General features: G+C 62.6%; 1 protein-coding gene across 15 annotated transcripts in view; it reads left to right on the top strand.

The window, feature by feature from the left end:
* Positions 1-21208, top strand: part of IQSEC1 (IQ motif and Sec7 domain ArfGEF 1) — a 284665-nt gene that overhangs the window by 242041 nt on the left and 21416 nt on the right. For all 15 annotated transcript variants that reach the window (XR_010384749.1, XM_064496179.1, XM_064496180.1 and 12 more), the window contains 4 exons: positions 6377-6671; positions 10758-11968; positions 18913-19074; positions 20757-20879. Coding sequence is in view for 14 of the 15 variants with exons in the window: in XM_064496179.1 (XP_064352249.1) it covers positions 6377-6671; positions 10758-11968; positions 18913-19074; positions 20757-20879 (1791 nt within the window). In the remaining variant the exon portion in view is untranslated. The remainder of the gene's footprint in view (positions 1-6376; positions 6672-10757; positions 11969-18912; positions 19075-20756; positions 20880-21208) is intronic.

The raw sequence follows: 21208 nt of genomic DNA, 5'->3' as shown, positions 1-21208 counted from the left end.
GCCATAATTAGAGACATCCGTGGCCCGAGAGGCCAGGGGCCCTGCCCTGACTCACTCCCTGGCTGGAGTCAGGACGTGGCATCTCAGCCGGGGGGCCCAGTCCCTTTCTAGGACTCTCCCTCCCCTTGGAGACCGTCACCAGCATCCTGGCCCACAGCTGGAGGTGTGGGTCCTCAGAAGCAGAGACCCGTCAGCAGGCAGGGCAGTGACCCTGCCTGGGTGCCGGCCCGCCTGCCCCTCCCGCCTCTCAGTGCTGGGACACGCAGGCTCAGCCCTCCTCTCAGTCAAAGGATAGCTGAAGACAGCAGTTAGAAAGCGCTTTTTATGAGCCAAGCAGCTTTGACGGACTTTACCTGTCCTGTAAGCCTCACAACAATCATGTGAAGTTGGTGCTCCAGTCACCCCCATTTTACCAGAAAGGAAACTGAGGCACAGAAGCATTCCTGCCTATGGTCGCACAGCTTCCAGGCCAGACGTCTGGCTCAGAGGCCGCAGCCAGCATCCCATCCAGCCTCTTCGCTTGGCAGAAAGGAGGTTGGGAGACTGCAAAACGTGTTCTCTGTTCTTACGTGGTTTCCGTCATCCTCGGGCCGTCGGAAACTCTTGATGCTGTTCCGTAGTGATCCAGCCATTTCCCCACGTAAAAATAACACAGACTAGCCTTTTGTGCAAGAAGGCATGTTTGGGAAACTGGAGAAGGGGAGGAGGGCCCCGGGGGCAGCTCGGTGACTCAGAGCTCGGAGCCCCCAGGTCTGCGCGGGTGGGGCCGGGGCCGCTGGGGCTGAGCGCAGACACCTCCGTGTGCCCCTCCAGCCCTCCGCTGCCCTCCGGCCCCCAGTGGGCCGGCCCCACCTCTGGGCCCCCATGGTGCCCGTGTGGGGCTTAGTCTCTTGGGAGGGAGCCTGTCTTTGCTGGGGGCTGGTGCTTTCGGGGACCCAGCCGTCACAGAGCAGGACTCCCAGTGGGGTGGGCAGACCACACACACGCTTGTCCAGGTCATCTCCACGGTGACCAAGGGTGCAGGATTGGGGGCTGCAGCAGGAGGGGGTGGCCTTGTGGAGATCTGCATGTGGCCTTGAGGTCAAGAAATACAAGGGCGGTGGGGCAACGTGGTGGGGGCGGGTGGCGCAGATGGAAAGCGGCTTCCAGCCGGTGCAGGAGCCTCCCACCACACCTCTGGCAGGTGTCGGGCCTGCTGCAGCTCCCGCCCCTCCAGAGTCAGGGAGCTCATCACCTCCGAGCAGCCCACGTGGGAGCGTCGTTTCTCCAGCCGGGCGACCCGGGTCTCACATCCCAGCCTTGGTGGGAGGCGGCTTCCAGACCCCGCACTCTTCTCCTGGTGGACGTGCTGTGATTGGGGTTGGTGGCCTGGGGAGGGGTGCGGCTGGTGTCCATTGCGTGGCGCCTGTGCTGGAGGACCTGCAGAGGGGAGTCTGATCCACTGGTGATATCTGCCCCGGGCCAGCAGGGAGAAAGTGGGGGCAGGTGCACCCAGGCTCCGGAGGGTCTCCCGCTGTGATGTGATACTTGCAGTGGACAGCGGACAGCCGGGCTGCTTCTGGCTCTTCACTCGTTCACGTTAGTGACCGGCTTCTCAGCTCCATCAGCCGAAAAGATCCCCTGGCCTTTTTTGTAAGAGCAGCTCTCAAGCCAGATCTTCCCCCATCTTGACATTGAAACCATTATCTTGATGTATGTTCAATTTAGATCAGTCCCTTGTTGACAGGCATTTAGATTTTCTCGGCATTTCTGTAACTAGAAAAACACCGCAGTGGACTTGCTTGCACTTACCTCTTTGCAAATCAGTCTTATTTCCTTAGCGTGAGTCTCTAGAAAGGGGACTGTTAGGTCAGGAGCACCTGCTGAGAGTGCTGGTGGCAGCCCCAACTGTCACAGGATGTCCCGGAAACTCCAAGCTGTCAGAGAAGGGCAGGGACTTGGAACAGGTACCTGTCCAGTCCTTGGTTTGCATGTGGCCTGGGAGTCTGAGTGACTATGGATTCCAGTGTGCAGTTGAGGACCGACTCTGGAGTGTCCGATCCTGGCTGATGGACACAGGCTTTGGGAGAATCATCCCCAGAAAAGAGGACCTGGGTGGAGACCTTGAGCTCCCGTCGGGAGGGCGCTGTGCTGAAGAAGTGGTGTGTAGGGCAGCCTGGGGGCCAGGGGCTCAGGAGGGCAGAGGCAGTTGGTGGGGGCTGCTGGGCCAGGGCCTGGCCCTTCCCTGACGCTGAAGTTCACCAAAGGTCTGTGTCCCTGGGGCAGCCTGCGGCGGGTGTCCTGCGGTGGGAAGGCAGGCAGTTGGCTGTTCTGCTCACTAGACGGTCCCTCCTGCCCCAGGAAGGAGCTGGGGGCAGAGCCGAATGCTAATCAGGACAGGGTGGCTTGGAGCCTGTAGCTCCAGGCTGTGGGTCAGCCGGGGAGAGGTCAGGCGTCTCCAGGGTTCCAGCTCGATGGCTGGGTCTAGCCAGTACTTGGAAGAGGTAGGCCGGTACATCCCCGTCGCTGCACGTGCTTGTCAGCACTGGGCATCTTCACTTTAAAACCTGTCTGTCACCAGTGGCTTGGCTCGGATTAAGGGGTCTCTGTCACGTCTAACACCCTGTAGCTTCTGTCTGGGACCACGAAGAAGTGATGTTCTCCAGCTCAAGACAGCTTCTTGAGCTCCGTGCTCTGCTCACTGTCGTCCATTCATTTGTTGGAGGGCAGCTGGTTGCAGCAGGATGGCCTGGCCCTTTCTTATCAGGATGGTTTGAGGCTGGTTTTGATTTGGGGATGTGGAAGGGCTGTCACATCCCACAACTCAAGGGGACACCGTTCATGTAGATGAGGCAGGACTTGGGGACAATGGAATGCAGTGGGGTTGAGGGGTTGGCCGTAGGGGAGGGCTCTGGCTCGGTCACTGCATAGTGATGGGGGGTGGTCACATTCAGTTTGGGGCACGTAGGGTGTGCGGCGGGGATGATGTCAGAAACCGTGTTTGAGGACCCAGCACATGGTGGGCCTGCGAGGTGCCTTCACTCCCTCAGCAAGTGTTCCTGAGCTGTTCTGGAGCAGGTGTGGGCACTTGGGGAGCATTAGTCAGGAAAGCCGAGAAATCACCCTGCCCTCGTAGAACGTAGGTACCGACGTGGGAGGCAGACAAGCCAGAAACACCATGAATGCATGTTACAGTGTTGATGGTCAAAACCCACCGAGTAAGGGACTAGGAATGCTGGGGGGGAGGTTTAGAAGGCGGCAGTGAGTCAAGATCCAAGGGAGGTGAGGGTGTGGTCCATGTCCAGATCTGGGGAATGCGGTCCAGGTAGAGGGAACAGCCAGTGCAAAGGCCCTGGGGCAGGAGCGTGCCTGACCCCTTTGAGAAGAGAGGAAGTGAGCCAGTGAGGCTGGAACAGAATGACCAAGGGGAAGAGGGACCAAGATGAGGTCAGCCGAGCTCAGGCCTGAAGGACACTGCAAAATGGACGGGGTCCTCTACGTGTGCTGGGGAGCAGGGAGGCCCTTCGTCTGGCCCCTGTTTTGTCAGAATTGCTCTGACTGCCATGGAGGGGAGAGGGGCAGGGGACAGTGAGGAGGCAGCTGTGATGCCCAGGGAGCCCTGATGGTGGCCTGGACCACCTGCTGAGAAGCGGGCAGAGCCGTGATGTGTTTGGAAGGTTGGGCTCACAGGGGAAAGGAGGCTGGAGGTGACCTCGACCCCTTCTCTTGGCCTTGAAGGAGGCCCGGCCCTGTCCCCCAAGCACATGCTGGAACCTGCTGTCCCAAGACGGTCAGAAGCCAGGCGATGCCCAGAGCAGGACTCCTGGGCCGGCCCAGCCCTAGGAAGCCCTTGCCTCCCCCCAACCACCTCCATCTCTGTCAGGTCCAAACAGCACCCCCCGCCCCCGGCCCGGGGCTCCAGTCTCTACGTGGTGGTGGCGCCGTTCCGGTGTTCCGCCCGTGAGCTCAGCCCGGCAGCCAGGCCCTTCTCCTGTGCCAGGCAGGGTGCAGCTGTGGGTCCAGTGGCTGTCCACTCTCCTCCCTCCTTCCTCGGCCCCCTCTGCCCCGACCCGGCCACCTGGGAGTGACGTCAGGCCCAGGCCCTGCCCCGCTGTCTCTTGCCTGCTCTCAGTTACCCTATGGCAGGTGGACACGCCCCTTTGTCCTGGGGCCCGCTGGGCATTGGAGGAGGGTCCTGGCCCCCTCCCTGGCAGCAGCGGGCGCTACCCTGGCTTCCATGTCCTCTGCAGACTCAGGGTCGCAGGACTATTAAAAACCCTCATGAGCAGGGCCCTGGCTTTGTATCTTCAAGGACACAATTTTGCTTCCTGTCAGCCTCTTGCTTGGAAAGACAGACCAGGCCCAGATGGAAGCATTTCCAGTGGGGGCACATGCTTGTGTGTGTGTGGGGGGGGGTCCTTGGGGGTGCGGGGGGCAGGCCAGGGGCAGGGGCAGCACGTGCACAGCCAGGGTATCCATGCCCTGCTGGTCCCACATGGGTCCCTCCCTCCCCTACTCAGCTGTCCTTGGAGGGTGGATTTGAGGGCTGGGCCACGCGAAGCTCCATCAGGAGGTGGAGGGGTTGGAGCTCAGCCTGACCCGCCCCCACCCAGCACACCCATGAGGCCCAGAGATAGTCGCTGCTGAGTGACTGAAGGCAGGAGGGTCTGGGGAGGGGGATCCTGAGGCACTTGGCACAGCCCACCTGTGTGACGGACGGACGGCGGACAGGCGTCAGGTGAGGGGGAGCCCTGACTCACAGCCACACGCAGGCCCCCTCGTCACACTGTAGCCTCCAGGCAGCGGGATGGGATGGCCTTTGCCACAGGGGCCTGCTGCGTGTCCCGCGGGCCCAGGAACGGAAGGCCGGCGCTATTCTTAGACTGCCCGCTGGACAGCACGTGCAGGGCCCTCCAGCCAGGGGTGACATCGGGGACAGGCTGCTGCCCGTGGCCTGGGTGTGTCGACTCTGGGCCTCCTTGCCTTGTCCCCTCCCCCAGGAGGCGGCCAGCAGTCTCGCATCCCACGCTGGGCAGCAGGCCCTGCCAGGCCCTGTGACCCGTGGGGACAGAAGGCACAGAGCTGGGTGTGGTGGCCCTTCTGGGAAGCCGTTAAATGCAGGGTGTTCCCACGGCTCCGAGGACCCTGCTGGGAGGACTCTAGCCTGTGGGGGTCTATGTGCCTGTCCCTCTGCTGAGCCACTGCCAGAGGGACCCCCGCCCTGGCCCCAGGGATCCGAGGGTCCTTAAAGGTTGAGTGGTCTCCTGCAGGGACAGGAGATGGCGGGGCGTCCCTGAGAGGCTGCCAGAAGCAGCCAGAAACTCGGTTGCATGTTTCTCCTTCGCTCCGCGTCTTCTGAGTTCACTTAGGATGAGTGAATCCGTGAATCCGCCCTCTCTGTCCCCCTCTGGCCACCCCTGCATGGCTCTGGGAACGCTGAGAGGTGCAGCACGTGCTCCGGGGACGAGGACGAGGGCGATGGGGGGGAGGGGAGCCCCCAGTCTCAGGCTTTAATCCCTGCTTACCTGTGCGACCTTGGGCAGGGCCTGTGCTGTGTGGGCCTGGGTTTCTTTACCTGAACAAGGGAGTTAATGATCCGTTCTCCACAGACTGGTTAAGGTTTAGGGAAAACATATGCAGGTTTCCAAGCCTGCTGTAACCAGGACCAGTAGCCAGGACCACAGGTTGAAACGTTTGTTCCTCCGGAGCCTGGGGGGCCGAGATAAGGTGGGCAGGGTGGGCTCCTTCCGAGGCCCCTCTCCTGGGCGTGTAGACGCGGTCAGTTGTCCCTGTGTGTGGGTCTGGGTCCTGCTCTCACCTTGTAAGGGCCCCAGTGAGATGGATTAGGGCCCCTATGGCCTCACCGCTACTTAATTACCTCTTTAAAGAGTATCTCCTAACACAGGCGCACTCTGAGGTGCTGGGTTAGGGCTGGAAATACGTGTATCTTGGCGGGGAGGGGACGGTTCAGCCCAGAACACACACCCGCACAGTGCCCGGCCCTGGAGGGTATGCAGGGGAGAGTCACTGTGTTAATTGTTGTTTCGAAGAAATGCAAAGTGGTTTACTTAGTCTGGGTTGTGGGAGTGAGGGAGCAGGGGGGCGGGCCCTCTAGGGACCAGTGGGGAGGACGTGCTGGTGTAGGACCGGAGCATGGGGGTCAGGGCGGGGGTCGGCTGTCAGGAGGTGGCAACATGTAGCAGGAGCTGAGCCCCGAGGGGAGGGGAGCCTTAGGAAGGGGCAGAGCAGAGGGTGGCCGCAGCCCCTGGCTGCACGGGGAGCCAGCTGGAGGGGCCGGGTGCGTGGGGTCCCTGGGAAAGCGGCGGGCGGCCTCTCGGCTGTGGGGCCCTGGGTCCCAGATTCCCTCTCACAGGAGGCCCCCTCTCTCCCTCTGCAGCGTTGAGGGCGAGGCCCCCAGCAGCGAGACTGGCACGTCACTGGACAGCCCCTCGGCCTACCACCAGGGCCCCCTGGCGCCCGGCGCCAGCCTGAGCCCGGACCACTACGAGCACGCGCCGGCGGGAGCCTATGGGCTGCACTCAGGGCCGCCCGGCCAGCAGCAGCGCGCGCGGAGGCCCAAGCTGCAGCACTCGACCTCCATCCTGCGCAAGCAGGCCGAGGCGGGGGCCGTCAAGCGCCCGCGTTCCCTCTCCGAGAGCTATGAGCTGTCCTCCGACCTGCAGGACAAGCAGGTAGGCGGGAGGGTGGGGGGGGGGGCTCACGGGGAGGGGCGGCAGGGTCCCAGCGCCCCGGCGGGAGGGGGCCGGGCAGGCGCCGTCGCCCGCAGACCTGACCGCTGCCCCAGCTCGCTCCTCCCGACACGCGGAGGCTCGGGGGGAGGGGCTGGACGTGGGGCGCTCCTGCTCTTGGCCTCTGCCCGGTTCACAGCCCTCGTGGCCGGGCCCGGGGGGCCACGCTAGGCGTCGGGCCTGACGCGGCCAGTGCACGTGGGCTCCGTGGTGGCCATAGAGGTTCTGGGGTCCAGGAGAGGCCTGAACCTTCAAGGGTCTGCAGGAGGAGCCCTAAGGGAGGGGCAGGTCTGTGTGCCGCAGAAACGGCACGTGCTCTGAAACAAGCCGGCCCCAGCCAGCAAGGCCAGGCTGCCGGTTTACAGCTCCATGTTCTTGTGAGGAAACGCCTCCTTGTGGGGGCCCCCAGGCCCTCGGCCCAGACCCACTGTAGGGTCAGCAAGGGGGACTCACAGCCCACCTGCTTGGCCTCTCAGGGCTGAGGGAAGAGAGGGGAGGGGTCCTGTCTGGTGGGTGAGGGAGGGAGTCAGAGTACAGGCACATAGTAGGCACTTTAATGAGAACTCTTGTGTGAAGCTGATGGAAATTTCCAGGTCTCAGGAGAACCCCCAGCCTGCCGGAAGCCGGGCAGCCACCTCTGCCCCCGCCTGGTCCCAGGACCCTTCCCTGCAGCCCCTCAGACAAACCAGGCTGCAGAAGTCTCCCTCCCCCCCAGCCTGGACCCTCTGTTTGCTCCCCTGCCTTCCTGTTTGTCTTTTATGGAGCAGAGGTCTGGGCCTGGTGTGGCCTGGGACTTCTTCCGGGAACAGTGCAGGTCTTCCCCCCGACAGTCCCCTACCGGCCCCTCCTCTCCTCTCAGTCCTGCCCTGTGACCTTGCACAGCCCTGCCTACCTTGGCCCTGATAGTCTTGATCCTTCTACCTGTGAGTTGGGACTGACCTGGGGGGAGGGGGGCAACACATGGCCAGAGCCAGAAGCGAACGGCCCCTTGTCAGGCTGTGGAAGCAAATAGCCCCCGTCCCCATGGCCCTTGGCCCTGTGGCCAGGCCCACAGCAGGGGCCTCTGTTCCACTTATCAGTTACACCCAGATCCAAAGTGGATCTGAAACAGTTTATGGCAACAGACGTCTGCAGCAGGACCACTGAAATAGAAGCGAGAAAGGTTAAAACTTAACAGAGGCCTGTGGAGGTAGCCATATGCTTTCTACGGACTTACTGCGGCCACAGCTGTTCATTTTCATCCCCCGCATATTAGCCGAGGACCCACCATGTGCTGGACACTGTTGTCCAGGAGATGGACCAGAGACAAGTTAGCAGTAAAGACACAGTTTAATTCCAGACAGTGATACAACCTCCGGAGATGACGAAAGAGCGGGGAGAAGGCGAGTGCCTGTGGGGGTTGATAGCGTTGGTGGGGGCACCTCTAGTGTAGTGTTAGAACTGGGTGTTCGCGCAGAGGGCCTTCCAGGAAGAGGGGACAGCGGGAGCAAAGGCCAGAGGCAGAACAGCTTGGCGGAAAGCATGGCAGTAAGAGGTGGTCAGGAGGTGAGGGAGAGGTTACACGGGGGGCCACTGAGCGTTCGACTCTCTGCTGAGCTTCCTGGCAGTCAAAGCAAAAGTGGGAACAGAACAGAGTGCATGGGAATTTCCAGGTGAAGTAGGTGTCCAGTTCCATGAGGGCTTAAAGTCCAGGTGACACAAAGCCTCGTTTTAGTAAAAGGAGCCCAACGGGAGGCCTAGTGGGAGATCGTGCGGTCCCTGCCCACCCCCCAGCCTGGTGGCTTCTGGAGGTTTGCTGTCAGAGATGGCGGTGGGAGGGCTGCCCTCTTGGTTCCCCGTTCTTGCCCTTGAGGGAGTGGGGGCTTGGTGGGAGAGCTCTCCTTGGGACTGACTCCTCCTCCTGTCACTTCCCTGAGCCCCTTTTGTCCTCTAGGTGCGGAATCCTGGGGCCCCTCTGCAGCCCAGGGTCTCTGTGTCGGGGGAGGGTGACACAGCGGTGAGCACACACTGACCGATTCCCTCCCCTGTGCCCACACTTAGCCTCAGACGGGGCCTTGGGTCAGCTCTGGCCCAGAGGGAAGATTGACCACAGTGAGGCTGGGGGATGAGGAAGAGCGGGCCTGGGTCCGTGTGTCCCCTGGGGGAGGCCAAGCAGGAGGGACTTGGGCACTTTGAGGACCAAACACAGCCCACTTCTGCCTCCCCGAAGTCCTGCATTCTCTGTCCACCTGGGTCTGGGGAGACGGTCTCAGGCAGAGAGCGTCTCTGCCTGGTTGCTGAGACCCCACGTGAGCAAGAGAGGAAGACCCTAAGTGAGCGCCAGGTCTGTGCCGGACGCCCAGCCTGCCCCTCCAGCCAAGGCAGGCACGAGGGGCGCGAGCTGAGGGCCTTGGAGGGCAGAGGAGAGATGGCTTCCCGGAGCTCAGCCTTGGACGCTTTATTGGCCCCGTGGGCTTTCCAAGCTCCACTCCAAACCCAGAAACAGAAACTCTGCTTACAGATGTGGAAGTGAGGTCATCTCTTTGGATGCTGTTCAGTAACTTCAGGGCGAGAGAAGAAGCAGACCCACCCCGGCTGACTCTGGGCCTGGCCAGACTTTGAAAAGTCGTTTTGATCCTCACACACCCACCCCCAGCCCCCACTCCTCTCCGGCGAGGGGCCTCTCTGCCCAGCCTGCCACTCCCCCTCCCTGGGCCCCGGGGAGCTGGCACGTCCACGTCCGGGGGGAGCTGGTGTCCCCGAGATAGGTGACCTCACAGAGCCGGGCACCTCTGGTTTCCGGAGAGGTGAACAGGCCACTGAGGGACGTGGGGGACCAAGATCCACACTGAGCCGTGAGTGAGGTCCGAGCCCGCCCTCCTCCCTTCCTGCCCACCCCCAGGCAGCTCTGAACAGCCCTCTCCCCCAGCCGGCCACAGTCTGGATGGGCTGAGTCTGTTTGGCTTTGTTCAGTGAGTGTGTGCCTCTGTCTGTCCTAGACAGACTTGGCCTCTCCAGGGCGGAGACCTTGTCTCTGCCACCAGCGAGGGTGTGGTGCCGCACAGAGCAGGCAGCGGGGCCTCGCCGCGTGGGGTGCGGTGCTTTGCCCCCGGTGCGGGCACACCTCACTCCCGGGGACCTGCACCTTCTGGCCCCACGTCAGGTGCCGCTCAGCCCAGCACCCGAGGGCTCTACTTGGCAGACCAGCCATTCCTTCTCCTGGATTTTCTTTGATTCCGAAGAGCGGGCTCTAACCTCAGTCAGGGGCAAGGGATGGGGAGCAGCCCTCAGGGTTGTCCTTGGCCTCGGGACTTCACAGGCCCACGTGGCACCCTGGGGAGTCCAAGTCCCCCCCTGCCTGCCTGCAGCCCGGCCGCATAGCTGAGCTCATGGAGCTCCCTCCAGGGTCTGGAGGCCTCTGAGGATGTGTTGGGTCTCTTCTTTGGGCCTCAGTTTCCCCATCTGTACTGTGAGGGAACTTGGGGACCCCATGAACCGTCAACACCTCCCAGGAATGCAGTTGAGGGTCTTGTAGCCCCTGTTGGCATGTGCTGGGGGTCTTCCCTGTGCCCACCACAGTCCTGCAAGGTAGGTGTGATGAGACAGAGGAGCTGAGGGTCCTAGGCTTCTCAGAGTCACTCCACAAACGAGGGCAGGGCCCAGACTACAACCCTGGCCACCATGGGTGCCACAGAAAGAGGTCAGGCTGCAGGCTGGCAGCCAGGGCTCCATGCCCAGGGCCCGCCCAGGCCGCTGGACGGTCTCTTAACACCTGTTGTGGGCCCCTTGTCTCTGGAGGGGTGGCCTGTACTCTTCCACCATCTCCAGTTTCATTCAACCACATGCCCTGGATGTACCAGGGCCAAAGTCCTGGGCAGCCACCACCCTTGAAGTGTTCTGAGAAGTCCTGCAGGGAACGTGCTTGTTTTAAGCTTAATGCAACGTTTCTCCGTCTTCCTGGGCCTTGAACCTTGTTGGGCACAGCCCGCCCCCAGGCCTGGGGGAGGGTGCGACCCTGGGCCGTCCTCACCTCCTCTCCTCCCCCCGCAGGTGGAGATGCTAGAACGGAAGTATGGGGGCCGCCTCGTGACCCGCCATGCGGCCCGCACCATCCAGACAGCCTTCCGCCAGTACCAGATGAACAAGAACTTCGAGCGGCTGCGCAGCTCCATGTCTGAGAACCGCATGTCCCGCCGCATCGTGCTGTCCAACATGAGGATGCAGTTCTCCTTTGAGGGGCCCGAGAAGGTGCACAGCTCCTACTTCGAGGGCAAGCAGGTCTCGCTGACCGACGAGGGTGCCCAGCTCGGGGCCCTGGTGCCGGCCGAGTGCAGTGAACTCAGCGAGCCGCCCGCCCTCAAGGCCCCTGCCCCAACCGGCGACTTCACGGACGCCATCACGGAGCTGGAGGACGCCTTCTCACGGCAGGTGAAGTCGCTGGCCGAGTCCATTGACGACGCACTCAACTGCCGCAGCTTGCACGCCGAGGAGGCGCCTGCGCCCGACGTGGGGCGGCCCCGGGGCGCCGAGCCCCGCCCGCGGGACGAGATGACAGCCTCCTACAGCGACGTCACCTTGTACATAGATGAGGAGGAGCTGTCGCCACCCCTGCCCCTGTCGCAGCCGGGGCACCGGCCGTCCAGCGCCGAGTCGGACCTGCGGCTGCGGGCCGGGGGCGCCGCCCAGGACTACTGGGCCCTGGCCCACAAGGACGACAAGGGGGACACGGACACGAGCTGCCGGAGCACGCCGTCACTCGAGCCGCAGGAGCCGCGGCTGCGCGGGGAGCACCTCCCACTGCTCACCATCGAGCCACCCAGCGACAGCTCTGTGGACCTGAGCGACCGCTCAGACCGCAGCTCGCTCAAGAGGCAGGGCGCCTACGAGCGCGGCCTGGGCGGGCAGCAGGGCAGTCCCAAGCACGGCCCCCCCAAGGGCCTCCCCCGGGAGGAGCCGGAGCTGCGGCCCCGGCCCCCCAGGCCCCTGGACGGCCACCTGGCCATCAACGGCTCGGCCAACAGGCAGAGCAAGTCCGAGTCGGACTACTCGGACGGGGACAACGACAGCGTCAACAGCACGTCCAACTCCAATGACACCATCAACTGCAGCTCCGAGTCGTCCTCCCGGGACAGCCTGCGGGAGCAGACGCTCAGCAAGCAGACCTACCACAAGGAGACGCGGAACAGCTGGGACTCGCCCGCCTTCAGCAACGACATCATCCGTAAGCGGCACTACCGCATCGGCCTCAACCTCTTCAACAAGTGAGTCTGCCGGCCTCCCCGCCTCCCCGCCGTCCTGGCCGTGGGCCGGGCCAGGCCAGGGCTGCTCTGTGACAGAGCGCCGTGAGGGGCCGTCAGCCCCTAGCCCGGCTCCCGTTGGTGCCCAGGGAGCCGTCGTGCGAGGGCCAGCGGGTGTGTGGGCTGGGCTGCACCGGCCCTGAGTTTATTTCCTGGGTGACGGGAGCATGGAGGTCTCTGAGCAAGGGTGTGACGCGTCCGCGTCTGTGCGGGCTGGGCTCAGGTGGACTCTCAGCTCAGCCCTCTGGGAGGCGTGTGAAGCGGTCTGCTGAGTGTCACTATGCCACTGGGATGGTTCTGGTAAGGTGCTGTGGGTGTAGTCCCGAGAGCAGCTCTAAGGCAGGAGACTGGTATTTAAAGCAGACTATTCTTAGCACGGCCGAAAATAGCACATGGACGGGGAGGAGGGCTGAGCGCTCCCTCGGAGGGGACATTGGCAGCTCTGGTCATTGAACCTTGGATTTCTCATCGTTTCCATCCACCCGGCCTCCTGACTTGGGGTCAGCAGACGCCGGCCTGGTGCTGGCTCCTCCCGGGCTGGGGCGCGGCTAGCCGGCCTGCTGGTTACTGACACGCACGCTGTGCTTCCCTGTGCCCTGCTTCCTCTTCTCGACTGGGGGACTTGGGGGCACTTCTGAGCCATCTCTAGTGCAAGTGGCAGTGCCGTCTGGGAACTCAGAGAGTCCCAACCCGGAGGGTGAGGGGAGGGAGCCATGCGTTCATACAGGGGCCTCCAGGGGCTGGGGTCATTGGCCCTCGGTCAACTGAGAACAAAGATGGACCCGTCACACCCGCCGCGGTGATCTCTCCTCAGACTCCCGTCTGTGCGGGAGGTCCAGTCCCACCGCCATGTGAGCCGTGGCTGGAACAGCACCCTGGACAGGGAGGGTCCCGCACTGCTGGGCCCCTCCTGAGCTCCGTCCTGGAAGCCCACCCCACCTGCTTCTGGGCACAGCCAGCTCCTGGATTGTCTTGGACCCTTTCTAGGGAGGCTGGTGGAGCCTGGGGGCTCCCCCGGTGCCCCAGCTTCCCTCATCCCGATGTGGGAGCCCCAGCTGAGTAGATAGGTAGCGGCCAGAAAGAACGGTCTCCTGGACCAGGCCGGTCGCTGGCCCTTTCCAGCTCTGTTAGTTTTAATTACGCCTCTAATGCATGAACACGCTCTCCGGAGAAAATGAAAGTCTTCCAGCTAGGCTGCCGCCCCCCGCCCCTGTCCCTCTGGAGTCTCCCCTCCCAGGCCTGCTTCTGCGCACCTTTGCCGTGCTCCCTGTGCGTCCTCGGGCCGCGCAGCCTCTGCATGATGGCGCCGAGGCCGATGGTGTCGCCTCGCGGGGTGTGAGGTGCTCAGAACAGCGCCGGTCAGGCAGTGAGCCCCGTGATGTCACCTCGGCCCCGGCTGTGCACGCTCTCCCGCTGCGGTGCCGCCTCGCCGTTTGCTGTTGCAGAGCTTTCCTGTCCGTGGCGTGGGCCGCCTCATCCCTGTGCCGCTGTCTCGGGCCCGCGTTCGGCCGTCCATGCTGATCTGGCCAGTTAATTCCACTTTCTCCTGGTTACCAGCGCTATCACAGTGAGCGTGGACTCACTCCCCAGAGAGCCCCCGGTGCAGGAGACGGTGGGGGGGTCGGGGCTCACGTGGACATGTTGGTCACTGAAGTAGAAACTGCAGCTGGATCTGAGACACGCTGGACAGCACTCCGTGTTTCCTTCTGCCCCAGTCGAAGCACAGGAATAGTGTCCCTTTTGTATTAATTTGTATTTCCCTGGCTGCCCCTAAGACGGAGCCTCTCCACGTGGGTCTTCGGCCATTTGCCTTTTCTCCTGTAAAATGCCTGTATGCTTATTTTGCCCGCGTTTCTGTTATTTGTCATTTTGATTGACTAGTCGTTCTTTATATATTGCAGACACTAATCCTTCGTGATTACAGTTATTTTTTTTCTGTCCTTGTCCTTTTTTTTTTTTTTGCTTCTGAGATAGCACTCACATACCAGTGGTGTTTTATTATATGTCCTTTAACTTTGTTTTTGCTTTCGCGGTCTAACAAGAAGTTACTAATTTCTTTGCTTTCTTTTGAGGTGTGATTGACATGTAATACTCGTTTCAGGTATGCAACATATGATTCAATATTTGTATCTGTTACAAAAATCTTCACCAAGATAAATCGAAAACCTCCACCATCATACATAGTTACAAAGTTTTTTCCTTGTGATGAAAAGTGTTAAAAATCTACTCTTAGCAACTTGCAAAACGCAACACAGCGTTCCTGTTGTCACCGTGCTGAACAAGAAGTGCCTGATTTTAACTAATCTTTTATCAGTGTTTTTTGTTTATTATTCTGGTTTTTCATGTTTTATTTTTAAAAGGCTCACCCCAGGTATATTTTAAAATACAAAAAATATATGTATTTTAAAATATATTGTGACTTATTATGACCAAAAGTTATTTTTTTCAGGACTTTCATAGTTTTATTTTATATTCTGTGAGACTTTAACCTGGAATTTGGCGAGGGGTCTAGCTTTTGTTACTCTGTACAGATTAGCCAGTCACGTCCAGACAGTTTATTGAATTGTCTGCCCTTTCTTTGCTGACTTGAAATCTCATCTCGCCCCGACATGAACAGGGTCTGCGGACCCTTGCACCTGCCTGGCAGACATCTGTCGCACACCTGGTGCGTGCTAGGCCTGTGTCCGCGGCCTGGGGCTTGTCGGTGAGCAGAATTAAGATCTCTGGGAAGTGCCGCCCTGGTGGTCAGAGCATCTCCCTGACCCTCTGCCAACACCAGACTTTCAGTTTTGCAGGTTTTCTTGTTAGGGCAGAGCTGCTCTTTTGTTCTCTTCAACAGTGGGCTTCGCTCTCGTGGGGTCACTCTTCCCCGTGGGCTATGGAATCGGTTCTTTAAGGCCATGAAAAGTATTGGACTTTGCCCTGGAGCCCCTTCACCCTGGGGGCTCTCCCAGGGGTCTCTTCTCCCCACCCTCTCCCTACCTCCCCAGCCCCCGCCTCGCCCGCACCCCAGGCTGCCCCTAGAGAGCTCTGTTCCCATCCCGCCCCAGGAGCGAGCTTTCCAGTGCAGACCCCCTCCCAAGGGGTCTGTGGAGGGGCCCGGTGATGCATCGGGAAGAGAGAGGAAAGCAAGACAGACGAAACCCGAGGAAGGGGAGCAGGGTGGCGGGGAGGAGCATCCCGGGGCCGCTGCCATCTGCCCGGAGCCCAGATGCTCCCCCCAGGCTCTGGGGCTGCACGTCGGGCTCGCAGTACCAGGGGCAGGGCAGGGGCAGGGAGCCAGAGGCAGGCGGGTCTCAGCCCCAGCTCTGCTGCGGGGATTGTGCAGGTCCTGCACCCTGAGCCTCGCTGGCTGTGCCGGGAAAATGGGTTCCCGCCCCAGGGCCTGCTGAGGGTTAGGGTGGTGACACCAGGAGCCTGCCATCAGGCTGTCAGGGGAGCCTCCATGCTTCCTGTCACTTCCTCCCCCGGGGAAGGGGCCATTACTAACCCACTTCACAGATGGGTGAGCCAAGGCACCTGGAGATAGCCTCCCTGAGGTCACACAACTGGCAGGTGGCCCGGCTTAAAACCCAGTGCAGGGACTGGGACCTCGCATGTAACCCTCCACACCCCTACCTGCTTGCGGGGCCACGTGTGTCCACTGAGTCCAGGGGGCGGGCCACGCTCATGGAGGCCTCGCAGCCCTGGAGCAGTGGTCCTGGCCCGCGCAGCGGCAAGAGCTGGGGTGTGCGCCCCGCAGCCCTGAGGGCACCCGGCAGGACCTCACCAGGACTGTCGCCTGCTTGCCAAGGGGCCCCGCTTGGGTGCCCCACACCCACATCCTTGCCCAGGACACCATAGCCACTCGGGCCCTCTCCAACCTCTGGACGAGGGCTGTCCCCAGGGTCACCAGATGCAGCGGTGCCCTCAGAGGGAGTGGGCACCTCGTCTCTGAGGAGCAGGGAAGCAGGGCCTCTGGGACTGACCTCGTGCTGCGCTGGGGCTGTCAGGGCGGAGCCCTGAGGTCGTTCTGGCCCGGGCTGTGTCTGGGAGCCAGTCTCCCTCTCCCCTTGCCCACCCCCGGGGCCCGGAGTTGCTGCGGGAGGAGGCAGAGAGCTTCCCACGAGCCTGGGCTGCTCTGAGGTTCCACCTTCGGCACCCGTGGGGGTCGGTCCTGCACGCCTGAGGGGAGCAGGCTCGGGGCTCGGCCAGCCGCCCAGCAGACAGCAGAGCTGGGCTTGGGCTCTTGACCTGCTGGCCCCGTGCTGCTTGCCCGGGTCGTGTTTGCTGTAACCTGTGACTGTGACAGTGGTGAAGCCGGCCTGTGCTGAGCACTTCACGTGCGGCGTCTCCCTAAATCTTCACTGTGACCCCGTGAGGTGTGGCGCCGGGAGCCAGGCGTGGGGACCCGGGCACCAGTCAGGGCCCCAGAACGAGCAGAGCCGTTCCCCGAGCCGAGCCGGCTGTGCCGTCGCAGGTGGTCCTGCTGGCTTACGTGACTGGGTCTGCTAGGAGCACTTTGAGTTGGGCCTGGAGATCGGGGTCCTATTCCCCTCGACGTGAGCCCACTCAGAGCCCTGGGGCTGGGCCTCGGGGAGGAAGACAGTGCCCAGTGCCCAGGTGGCCCCCCGGGCACTCCAACCACGTCGGGGGGCTTTCTTTTTTTTTAACTGAAGCACAGTTGATTTACAATATTGTGTTGGGACACCAAGCCCCAGCACTGCTCTGTCCAGAGCATGCCAGGCTCCTCACTGCACTCCTCCGAGGAAAGCCAGACCCCCAGGGCCCGCGCAGTGCTGTGTGGTCCAGCCTGCTCACCCCGCGCCAACCCCACCATCCCTAGGGCCCCTTCTCTCCACCTTGGAGTGGCTTCACAGCCTCCATCCTGCAAAACGCACTCCCCCGTCAGGGCCTTTGCATCCACTGTGGCCTCCACCAGAAGCTCCTTGACCACTCTGGTCACTGTCCCGTGTCACCTGCTCAGAGAAGCCTCTGCGTCCCTGGCAGGAGCCCCTCCCGCCCTCACTTGGCCCCTCTGCCCTTCAGACTGGGGAGCTGCAGGAGCTGCGCTGGGCGTTCCGGGGTGCCGCCCGGAACGCAGTCGGCACGTGATCCGTGAGGAGTCTGAGTCCTCACGGCCCCTTGACAGCTCGGCCTGCCCGCTGGGCTCGGAGCCCCTCGGGGTGTACCTGGAACCTGTGATGCCGCGTGACGTCGGCATGTGAGCTCAGGAGGGAGCAGCTGGGGCAGAGAGGGGAGAGCCGGCACCCCTGGGGCAGCAGGAGGAGGCAGGGCTGGACCAGGACATCATGTTAGGGCCTTGAGGGGCCAGGCGGGCCCGGGCGGGTGGGTGCCAAGGGCACCCAAGTTGGGGAGGCCCAGCCCGGCCATCCCAGTCATTCCCACGTGGGAACGCAGGCCCGGGGTGCCAGACTGTCTCTCGAGAGAAGCTGGAAGTCGTCTTCCAGGTCCTGTGTGCGCTCACAGTTGCTAAATGTTGGCAGCTAACTGGAATTCTTTCCTGTTAACGTTGTGTGGCCGAAGAAATCACATCTGCAGGCTGGCGTTGGGGTAGAGGTGGGCAAAGGCAGGCGTGGAGGGGACCATTGGGGGCTGGCGTGGAACTGGGGACGAGGAAGCCCAACCCCTGGTCGCTGCATCAGCAGCAGCAGCCAAGAGGGTGGAGCCCTGGTGGTGGGCGGCCCCTCCTTGGAGACCCCAGAGTTGGGGAGGAATGGGGACGTCGGGGAGCAGGGCCACTCGATCACCACTTTGTGCCTGGACCCAGCTGGCCAGCGGCCACTCCCAGCCAAGCTCCTGAGGGCCAGGTTGGTGTGTGCGGCCACCTGGGTCGCCTTGCAGCCGGAGGTTTGCCTGCACGTAGAATGTGCCATCTGTCAGACCCACCTTCAGCCAGGAGCTGCACGGCTAATGGCGCGAGGCAGTCCCTGGCCCTCACCTCCATGCCCCCGGGGGATGGCAGCACACTGGCCTCTAGCCTCTGGGGTAAGGAGTAGGACTCAGCCCCCAGTTGGAGGCGACCCTGCTGTCTGGCCCCTGCACAAGTGCCAGGCGCAGCCCCAGGGCTCCGCAGCCCCTCGTGCGTCAGAGGCTCCGGGTTTGTCAGAGGGCACCGCCCTCCAAGGGTCAGACGTGCATGGGGACTGGCGGCACCTCCCACTACACTGCATCTTGACCACTGGTGCCTCCTTGGAGGGACAGCCGAGCTGGCACCAAGCAACAAGGCCCAAGGCTCGGAGGGAGGAAGGGGCCTGCTGGCTCACTGCCCTGCCCCGAGGGGCCTCCCGCCCCCACAGCCCCCGGGCCCTCCTGGCCCACGGCTCCCGGTGCAGGTGACACACTCGCCCCGCTGGGCGGGCTCAGCCCCCGTTTCCTCTGCTGTCAGTTGAGGTTAACCCTAACCCTTTCTGACGCTTACTGTGAGCATTGAACACCGTGTTAGGCGCCGGACCGCGTTTGCCCAGTAAGTCCAACCAACAAGGGCGCTCAGGACCCAGCAAGGTCACACAGCTGTCAGGCTCCTGAACAGCACAGGTGACAAGCATGCCAACCCCAAGGAGCGGTGTGGGAGGCGAGTGGGTTGGCTTGTGGGGTCCTCAGATGGTGGCAGCACGGAGCATGTGCTCGACAGGTGGCAGGTGGGGTTCGTCTTGGGCAGGTGTGTGTGTGTGTGCCCGGCGGGGCTCCAGCACACAGGGGCCGAGGAGCTAGGCCGGGTAAGGCTGTTGTGTGCACGCAGGCACTGGGGTGGTGCAGGGCTTCGGGAGGGCCCCACTCCGCACCCACCGCCATGCACCGGGTGGGTCCAGTTCCCCCACGTTGCGAGCTCAGGGTGGGGCGGGCAGGGTGCCGCGGAGGAGGGGGTGGCAATGGTGCCCGGCTGAGCCTGTCTCTCATCCCCCCAGGAAGCCCGAGAAGGGCATCCAGTACCTCGTGGAGCGCGGCTTCGTGCCCGACACGCCGGTGGGGGTGGCCCACTTCCTGCTGCAGCGCAAGGGCCTGAGTCGGCAGATGATCGGGGAGTTCCTGGGCAACCGGCAGAAGCAGTTCAACCGGGACGTGCTGGAGTGAGTCCGGGCAGGGGGCAGCGTGGACGCGCACACGTGGGCTCTGTCCCCCACACTCGCCCTCTCACCCGAGCCCCTCCCCTGGCCTGGCTGTGACTGTCCTGACAGTGGCAGGGGCAACAGGAGGGGAGCCACCAGAGCTCGACAGGAGGAGGGGATGAGGATCCAGCCAGGCTGGCAGCCAGGCTCTCCGCTACTTGGAACCCTGCGGAAAAGCGCTTTTCCAGTGCCCTGGGCACTGCTGACAGTGTTGGGAAGTGCTTCCCACGTACACCCTACGTCCCCCAATCCTCCACGAGACGTTTGGACCCCGTGCCCACAGGGCAGGCACATACGGGTCAATGTCTTCACCTCGCCCACGAGGGGGGCGTCAGGGACCCACAGCCCACCCTCAGGTGGCGAGCCAAGGCCGGCAGTAGGCTGGCTCAAGCAGGTGTCCTGTCCTCCTTCCTGGGACCTAGGGGAGCAGCTCCAGGCCCACTGCAAGGTCGTTTCTGCCCCAGGCGATCGCATGCGGGATGGGTGACCCAAGCCGGCAGGCCAGGAACAGGAGCAGAGCAGGGTAAAGTCTAACCAGCAACAGTGGCCCTGGGTGAAGGGGGCAGCCGGGGGCGGGCATGCGCCACCTCTGGGCCCCCCGGGAGGAAGCAGGTGGGTGTTGTGGCCTCTGCTTCACAAGTGAGCAGACCCAGCTCCGGGGGGCTGGCCTGGGTGCCCCCAGACACACACACACACACACACACACACACACACACACACGTGTCCATTCGGTCACGCACAGACACAGGAGAGGCAGCGAGCCTCTGGGCCTGGCATGTGGCTGGTGTGGCTGGCTCCCAGCAGATGGCATCTGGGCCGCCTGGGCCGCCTTCTCCCTGCCCAGCATTTCTGTTCCAGCCCCTCGCTGTGCGTGTGGTTAGTGCCCCCTCCCCTTTGAAACCTGGGAGGAGTGGTTCAAGGACTTGCTCCTTAGTGAGTGGGGCCCAGGACCAAACGGTCCAGCCCCGTCCCCTGCAGCTGCCCCTGCGCTCCCCCATGCCCCCTCCAGCCTGCTCCTGGCCGGTAGGAAATCCGAGCATTGTTTTCCTTGGGTCAGAAAATAGCAGCGGCCTCAGGAAGTAGCGAGACCCCCCCACCCAGGCGTCCTGCTCGGATGCAGGTCAGCAAATCGTCCCTCGGGGTCCCTGCCCCCACCTTTCCCTCGATGGCAGCATGCGTGCTCAGAGCGGGTGGGATTGCCAGTGCCTGTCGCCCCAGTGGGGGGGGGGGGCCCACGACCGAGGTCTCTGCAGCCCCACGGAGGGTAGTCATGGCTTCATTACCAACAGATGCCGTGGGCACCAGAGTGGGCTGTGAGGGTCCCTGGTGCAGGCCCACCCTCTCTGCTCGGGGGTCATGGCCAGAGGCAGAAGCAGACTGTGCCGGGGTGGGGCTGTGACGAGTGACCCTCCTTCTGGCAGGTGAGGACGGCACAGCCCTTCTGGGTGCCCCGCAGGGAGGCCCAGGAGAGCCCTGATGGGGGGGCGGGCCCAGGGCACACTTCCGGAGCTGACTCCTGCCGCCCTCACTCTCCATCCTCCCTGCGGTGACCCCAAGTGCTCCGTCCACCCTCTGCGGGCTGTCCTCACCTCTCCGGCAGGAGGCCGACAGGGAACACTGAGGGCCTTTGTCTCTCGTTTCAGCTGCGTAGTGGACGAGATGGATTTCTCTGCCATGGAGCTGGATGAAGCCCTCCGGAAGTTCCAGGCGCACATCCGGGTCCAGGGGGAGGCCCAGAAGGTGGAGCGGCTAATCGAGGCCTTCAGGTAAGGGCTGCACAGGTGGGGCAGGTGTTGGGCAGAAGGGTCCCCACACAAAAGCAGTGTCTCCAGGGCTGATCCCCCTTCAGGGTCAGGTGGCAGTGTATTCAGCTGGGGTGCCAGGCATTTTGCTGCTTAGCTCTAGCGCCGAGACTAGAAGTCCTCGTCTTCCTCCACGTCCTCCGTGTCCTGGTTGGTTCACGAGTCCATCTGTGTCGTCATTCATCTGCTTACTCACAGGGGCAGAGGCTCCCTCAATGAGGGCCTGGTCTGACACCCACGCCACTTACCAGCTGTGTGACCTTGCACTGGTTACTTAACCTCTCTGTGCCTCA

The sequence above is a fragment of the Camelus dromedarius genome, chromosome 17 (genome assembly GCF_036321535.1).
Source record: "Camelus dromedarius isolate mCamDro1 chromosome 17, mCamDro1.pat, whole genome shotgun sequence".
Lineage (NCBI taxonomy): Eukaryota > Metazoa > Chordata > Mammalia > Artiodactyla > Camelidae > Camelus > Camelus dromedarius.
This window is presented reverse-complemented; position numbering and strand designations above follow the sequence as displayed.